Source organism: Stegastes partitus, unplaced genomic scaffold (assembly GCF_000690725.1).
Source record: "Stegastes partitus isolate 25-593 unplaced genomic scaffold, Stegastes_partitus-1.0.2 Scaffold1063, whole genome shotgun sequence".
Classification (NCBI taxonomy): Eukaryota; Metazoa; Chordata; class Actinopteri; family Pomacentridae; genus Stegastes; species Stegastes partitus.
In genome coordinates, this window is record NW_007578794.1 from 274,963 (window position 1) to 282,962 (window position 8,000).

Below are 8,000 nucleotides of genomic sequence, written 5' to 3' on the forward strand. Positions count from 1 at the left end.
ACCAGTCTATCACAGGGCTACACTTAGAGACAGACAACCAAGCATGCTCACATTCACACCTACAGACAATTTAGACATATGGAAATTAATCCTCAGCTTCCATCATCATGCTCAATAAAACGTATTAAGATTATTGGCTTTACTTTCTAAATAACCAATAATCTATCCAGGCTGCCCGAAACCTCAGAACTTGTCATCCGACCGCAAATAACCAGATCATCTGGTGCTACAACATCCCGTTTATCATCTAAACCTACACTTGGGCCAAACCCTAACCCAGAATAACCCCAACAGAATCAACCATCAGTGTGGTACCAAAATTAATTTTTTGAGCTCCAAAGTCACCAATCTCACAGATGTTCTGGATGTAATATGATTTAAGTAAGTTACCATGACTCAGTTGAGCTCATTTTCTCTTATTTAGTGTGGTTTTACAAAACTGTGTTGATCGGCAAGCCTTGCCTGGAATGGCGAGACTTCCAATGACAACAGATCAGCAGTCTAGCTGACTCCTCATGCTAGACTGACCGAATCCCCCTGAAGCAAGCATACCCTCTTCGACTAATAGCTTGCTCTGCGTGTAGTTTTAAACTTTTAGTACCTCACTGAATTTTCTCCAATTCATGTTACTTCTCTCAATGTCTGTCCCTATTCTCCTTTTCCCGTCTTAAACCTAATTTCTCATACTCAAACTGTATTGCTCATAACTCTTTATGCTGCTGTAACTACTTGAGGTTAGCCATCGCACACGCCAACGCGGCACACGCCGACGCGGCACACACACAGGACACACACATACGCACATCCAGTTACAAACGTTACAATAACCTGCACTCACACCTCATTCTATTTCACTTCCTGCTGTTAAGTCTCGTGACCAAGGGTGCACACTTGCAGCGATGCTTTCTCTCTCTCGTCCATACACGCACACATACACGCACACACACTCACCATCCGTTGCAGCGGTAGGCAGCTGGCTGGAATGCTTGGCGGGCAAACCCGGGCCATACCATCAGCCGGCTTAAAATGGTATGGCCCCGCGCAGTTGCCGGTCACATGAGGCCCAACATTTTCTTATTTTCCTGTAACCGTTATTCTTTGAATTGATGCTGGGTTATTGTGAGAAACCCTACCCCCGTCCCCTGACTAAGAATTTGTGTTTCCCATCGCAGGGGTGAGCTGGGGGGGGAAACTGTTTAGAAAACTATGTTTGTATAATTTTTGTATTTTTACCTGTAAAGGGTACGCCCAGTGGGAAGGGCTCTGGGCCTGACTGATGGTGGGAGTAGTTGGAGTCTGGAGTCGGAGTTGGAGACAGTGATAGTGACAGTGTTGGTCAGAGTTTTTTGAAGGTGGAGTTAAAGGAGAGCTGGTGTGTGTGTCTAGATCTGTATATAGAGTTTTCTTTTCTTTTCCTTTGATATTTTTACAATTGGATTTTTGCACTTTTTATTTTTATTTTGTTGCACTTTGTAAATATTCTATTCACTGTCGCACTTTGGAGAGGCCTGAAAATAAATCTAAAACCACAGCTGACGTCTACGCCATCGCTTTCTCCCAGTTTGGGAAAATTGCTGGTTGAACCCCGCGACAGCCAGATCCTGAACCTCATCTTTGTGGGGGTTTTTTTCAAACACTACATTAACACTTAGCTTCTGGGTGGCACCAAACAATTAGTGTTTGATCACAAACAACCCTGCTTCCAAACAACATTACAGATTGTCTCCGCAAAACCCAAAGACTGCTACCTAAGAAACAACAAAACAAATGTACCAAAATACCTTAGCAGAGGAGCCTCCATTTGTTGTGACCTGGCTCCAAATTGGCACAACAAAAGGGAAGACCCACCAATGACAACAATTAAAGTGTGGTTTGTTTAATTAAATCAAATCATGTGTGTGGTTGATGTTAATCAGCCAGAGAGGCTGAAAACATTCAGATCACACGTCATAGACTGAAGACAATATGTCTTTCCAAGTGAGGCACACTTTTTACCCTGCAGTGTTTTCTTCCTTCAAAGTTTCCCCTGAAGAGTCAGCATCTGACCCAGCTGCCTCCAGAGAGCGAGACCTTGAGCGTGGACGTTCATATGAGAGGAAACAGAACCACTCCTCTGCGGACAAGCAACGCTACTACTCCTGTGACCGCTACTGCAGCCGGGAACACTGCCTGACTAAATCTGCAACCGCGAGCTATGCTGTCTCCCCCAGTGAGGGCCAGGAGACTGTCAACAAGCAGGTGGGATGCACAGGCATGTAGCATCAGGCCAGCTAATGCTTTAGACTAAGTGAAGGTGTTTTTAATGAGTCTGGAGTTTTAAATATCTTTGATTTCTATATTACCTAATGTCTTTCTTACAAAAAAGAAAATTAAAGATTCATTAACTACTTTGTAGAACTTAATGACATCTTGTTAGCTGAGGTCAACGCCACAAGCTTCATGGAAAATTAGAAATAATGAGCTTGTCGGATGTAATGAACCTTGCCGCGTTTTAGCACGATTTAAATCCATAACATTTCAGTTTATCAGTGAAATCTGCTGCCCCTAGATAAACTAATATTTACCTCTTGCAGATAATATAAATCTAAAGACCAAACACTCCACACTGACTCAGCTTACACATATGTATTTTGTTTCAAAGAGTTTTGGAATGAAATCCAAGTCTTGCAAGAACTTTCCTAAAGTGTAAAATCGTTTTTAATTCATTCATTATTTCAAATTTAAAACATTTGTTGTTGAAGTGAATTGGGGAAAAAAAGGGGGAAAAAAACCCTGATAAATAGCAAAACTGTTTATAGATAAGTAAATGTCCTAAGTGTTAAGCAGCAACAACAGTGCGATCAGTATTCTGTACCATAAAGTGTCCCCATTGTCCAAAAACTCTTTAAAACAACCAACAAGCCACACCGTCATACTGGTTAACATTCTTCACATCACCATGAACACACTGCAGTTCATATTAACTAAGTCACTAACAGCAAACAAATTTTATTACAAGACAAAGATAACCCAGGAAAACAGAAAATGCAGTTTTTAAATGAGTGTGTAATTTATTAAAGGAAAAATGCTGTCAGAATGTCGTTATTGTCATTGTATGGGAACAACGAAATTATAAGTGCCATCCTTAAATTGCATATTTAATAAATATTAAAATAATTTTAAAAAATAAGTAAAACAACAGAAAAACAAAAACAAAACAAACAAAAAACAAAAACACATATGCTTATCAAGATAAAATATTCATTAAAAAAAAAAAAAAAAAAAACATTCATAAAACCGTTTAATAAAACCCATTAAACACTAGAATTACTGCCCCACCTTATCCTAAGTAACTTTTTTGGAAGATATCTGGCGTAAAGCTAATACCGCATTCCAGAAGAGTTACACAATGAAGGGCCAAGGGATCCATGACCAATTATAACCTTGTGTGTATGTGAGGGCAGGAATCCAGTGGCAGTTAACGACTTGGTCTTGGTCTTCCTCCAAACTTTCGTGCAGGGGTGAAGTTGCATTTGAAATAAAGGGACAGCTTGGTATCTTCCCTAGGAGTGAAGCAGAGAAGGTTGATAACCAAGGGGAGGTTTTAAAGATGACAGACCTGTGATTGCATTGAATTGTGGGCTTACTCCACCCAGGTGAGAAAAGAGCTCCAGGCCCTGGATAGCCCACTCTGTTTGACTGTTAGTCTGTGGACCGAACCCCAAGGTGAGACTGACGAGTGGCCAAGAGTTCATAAAAAAACTGTTGTCTCAGACACCATACCCAGGCCAGTGGGAGGGTTTTCCTCAAGAGCAGGTTGCTGAGACATGGGCACAGGCATGTACCTCTATGGTGGGCCACCAGAAGGGTTGTTTGTGAAGAGACAGGGTGCAGATTAAACTTGGAATGCAGGCAAAATTGGAGCCATGAACCCACTGGAGGATCTGAGGTTAGGCTGAGTCAGTCACAAATAAATTGTTTAGAGGACTGTTCCCTGGGTCAGGTTAATCTTGCTGACCCTGTTTAAACACGCATTCTATTTTCTAGGAGGCAGCTCCACCACTCAGGTCACAGCGAGGATGTTGTCAGGGTTGGAAAGTGAGTCAGGTTTGGCATTCATGGACCCTGAATGGCAAGTAAGAGTAAAGTTAAACCCTAAAAAACATACCCAGCAAGCTTGACAAAAGTTAAGGCTTTTGGCAGAATATACGGCAGGTTATGGTCTGGTGCACTGCCCAACAGTGGAACACAAAGCAGTCCAAGTGCCTCTTTGTGTTTTTAATTCCTGTACTGTTTTCTATGAGGTTTGCTTTTACATGTGTTTTAAGTCCGCTTTAACAAACCCACAGAATTTCACACTTCAGAGCTTCAAGGTACTGAAAACCAGCAAACAAACTGAGCAGTGCCCCATGTGGTAAAATTCTGTATAAAGTGGAAGAGGCCAAACGCTAACTGGGAATTGGCCAAAAAAAAAAGATTATAACATCCAAATAATCTCATAATCATAATTGTTGTGATGATGACATAGTGAACAAAATATTAATTTATTAATTTTGTTATATATAAAGTCCATATTCAGTATTAGGGAGTTTTTTTTGTTTTGTTTTTTTCCTGTTGGGAGACAGGTTGTATGTTCATAACTTGTACCATTGCTTTGGACCAGTCAAGAGTTTCATTTGCCCCTAAGAGAAAACTAAAGTATGTGATAACTAGCCATAAATAGGTCTGTGAGGCCTGCTATCTTTTATCCACTATTTCAAGATTTGTTTGGCCCGATAAAGTCTATGGCATCTTTAAGCATATCTAACCCTGACCCTAGCGCTAAAGCATAAGGTGGTTGCAGTAACCATATTTAGTTGACCATACCATAGCATTTCTGCAGAAACACAATAGAGGCTGTTGTTCTGTGTGTCCTGTTCACAGGCTCTCCAGATATCTGTGAGCAGTTGTCATTCACAGATTGGGTTGGACAAGTTAAACCAGAATAGTGACAGTAAAATACAGCATGCACAGCACACCCACATCAGGATCTCCACATCTAGTACACAGCACAGTGGTCTATAGCAGCAATAATGGGAGATTCCATTAAGATCAAAGCAAACACATTTTACCTTTCCTGCCACGTCACTGCCATGAAACTTAAGGCCTCAGGCTTCTATAAACTCTCTGTGCATAAATGGATAAATTCCATGATTAATATGCTTTAAATCAAACTATGCCATATGAGAGATGAGTAATTTGACCAGATACATTTAAAGATAAGCTTATTGTCAGGCTGCTCTGCATCACATCACGTTAAGATGTCTGAGATCAGTGCACTCTGAAACCAACATAGAACAGATAGTGTTACAGAAGAAAGTAAGGAGAGTGCAAACTCTGCTGAAGTGTTACTGTGATCCCTCTGCATGCTCTTACTACTACTGTCTCCCTTGTCTGCCTTTAGTGCAGCCTCTCATGGCTTCTTTTGCTTCTTTTCTCAATTTGTCTTTTCATCATTTTTCATCACTTTTTCTGTCATTATCTTTGCATTGGTACTTGTTCTTTCATTCTTATTTATGTTTCCTGTCCCTTTTATTCTTGTTGTCTTTATCATTTCATCACCTATCGCATTTTTTGTGCCTTTCCTTTCTCCTCTTCCCTTGGGCGGCCGCGTCCCTGTAACCTTCCCCTTTGCTTTCCTCAATGACATATTTTTTCATCATTCTATCGTTTCAAATTGCTTGTCCAATTTTCATCTAGGGCAGTGGTTGGGCTAAAGGCAGCCCAGTGGCACTGAGCTCCAGTTCTAGCACGCCAAGCCACGGACGTCGGCAGCTACCCCAGACCCCCCTCAACCCGCGGCCTGGGGTGGCCTACAAGACTGCCAATTCCTCCCCTGTGCACTTTGTGTCCAGCCAGGCCTCTCTGAGTCCTGACCATGTGAGTAGCGGCCTGTCAGAGCACAATGCCGTCAGTCACAGCAGCTCCCGCCACTTCCCCTCCCCCGTCACTCGTATCAGCTCCGAGCCCTTCCTGGGCCGGGGCCACAGTGAAACCCTAGGCAGCCCCTACAGCAGCCTACAGGACCAGTTGGATGTCTTCCAGGATGCGGCATCACTGTCTCCCAGCTTCCGTGCTGGATGCTCATCTCAGACCGCACTGCCTCGCATGATGGGAGCCCTGCTCCCCGCACCACAGCAGAACCTTGATGTGCCCAACGGGTACCACTTCAACTTTGGGGGCAGCACCAGCCCAGGCTCTCGCAGCAGGGCATCCAGGTATTACCAGGAGACAAAGGAGGATTAATGGTGCTAGCATGGCTTTAAAACAACCTTTTTAATGCATTTTTGAGGAATTGTGATGAGTTTTATCATCTTCTTTGAAGGCTTTAGTTTACATTGTCACTGTGTGTGTAATGCTGTAATGTGATCCTAACTTGAAGAGCTACAGTTAGGGAGAAAATCTGCACTGCTTTAAGTTGGTATTATTTGAATGTGAACAAAAAAAGTGACCTCTTTATCAAAGAGTTTGTAGCATTATGAAACAGAAGAGACGATTTTTTTTGCCAAGACCAGATGTCTTACAGTGGTTGTACTTGATGTACTTTGACTTCAATGTTTTGTTGACACCACCATATTGACCCTCAAGCAACATGACATTATAAACACAGATTAGACTTTGACATGTTATCTTTTGACTTTGGAGGAAGGAGGTAATCCAGAGAAATCTTTTAGTAAGATGGATAGCACCTAAACTGACAGACTGTCCGTGGTCATTTCGAACCCTTGAAATAAACCCAACTGCTGTATGTAGTTTGCTTTTTCACATCAGGGTTAGTTGTTTCTGATTCCAGAGCAGTAAAGCTTATTTAAATTATGACTCTCGCACTGTGCAGGGTACTTGTGCCAAACAAGATTCTTTTGGATGGGAGTGTTGTCTCTGCAGTTTTAGAAAATAGCATTTTACAAAAACGTAAAGTTGCATTAACTGCATTAAAATGTTTCTGCCAGTTGGAGGCAACACAACACTAACATATTTCCACCTGGCAAACGCTTGCCAAATCCCACATCCAGCAAACACAGTGCAAAATTAGCATTTATTTGAAGTCTCATTTGAAAGACAACTGGCGTAGTTATGTTTTGGTTTTTGGCTTTTTACACAGCTACTAAATACTTCATCATATTCAGCAGCTAGTATCTTACTGTGTCTGCGACTACGCAGGTAGAACATAGTGAGAAGCTAAAATGTTCTTTAGGCAAAGGGCAGCTGCAGACTAGTGATAATTCAGCTTGCCTTCGATGTTCTATTTTTTCCAATTGTAAATGTAATAGAAACAACTAGCGTAGCTTTAATGCTAGATTCTCGCTATTTGCAAGTTTTACAGTCTGTGGTGAAATAATTTGGCTTGCTACAATGTGAGCACTGCTTACTGTGGTCAGATGACTGCAGAGGCCCACACAGCATTTTCAAACCAGACAGGACAGTACTGCTTCACTCTGTTTGCCACTTGCATAATAATGGCTAAATATACCACTGCACTCAAGGTAAGTTGGCCTCAATTTATCTGAGGTTAACAGTCATTTTACCTCATTTTCCTTTGTTAGTAAAGCCAACAGTACAACGTATTACACAATAAGCGTTTTGTTTTAAACAAACTTATTTGCAGCTGAAGCCCTGAAGTGAATTTGAGAGTCAGTATGGCAGTTTCAACAGAAAATGGTGCACTGTACAAAAATCAGATCAGTAGTTGAATGAAATGATAGTTTAAGAGTGCATCCACGATAGGACCAGGCGGGGGTGGCACAAGCCATCTCACCGATTTCAATGAAACTTTGCCAGTTTAAAGGGGTCCACCCAAAACTGCTTCAGTCTAAGTTTAAGGAAATTTGGTCAAACTGGGGGGATTTCACCAGCCCTCCTTGTTTTTGTTGCAAAAATGATCAAAAACCGCCTAAAAAAAATGGTCAGAAGTATAAAGCTCTACTGCTGTAAGAATTCAACCAAATCTTTTCATATTTTCAGTGAATGTTATCCTACCCAAG

General features: G+C 41.6%; 1 protein-coding gene across 1 annotated transcript in view; it reads left to right on the forward strand.

Moving 5' to 3' along the window:
* Positions 1 to 6,264, forward strand: part of LOC103367574 (voltage-dependent N-type calcium channel subunit alpha-1B-like) — a 160,932-nt gene extending 154,668 nt beyond the window's left edge. Inside the window, exons 29-30 of the mRNA XM_008295651.1 lie at positions 2,061 to 2,238; positions 5,719 to 6,264. Coding sequence (XP_008293873.1) covers positions 2,061 to 2,238; positions 5,719 to 6,264 — 724 coding nt within the window. The remainder of the gene's footprint in view (positions 1 to 2,060; positions 2,239 to 5,718) is intronic.
* Positions 6,265 to 8,000: the final 1,736 nt, after the last annotated feature.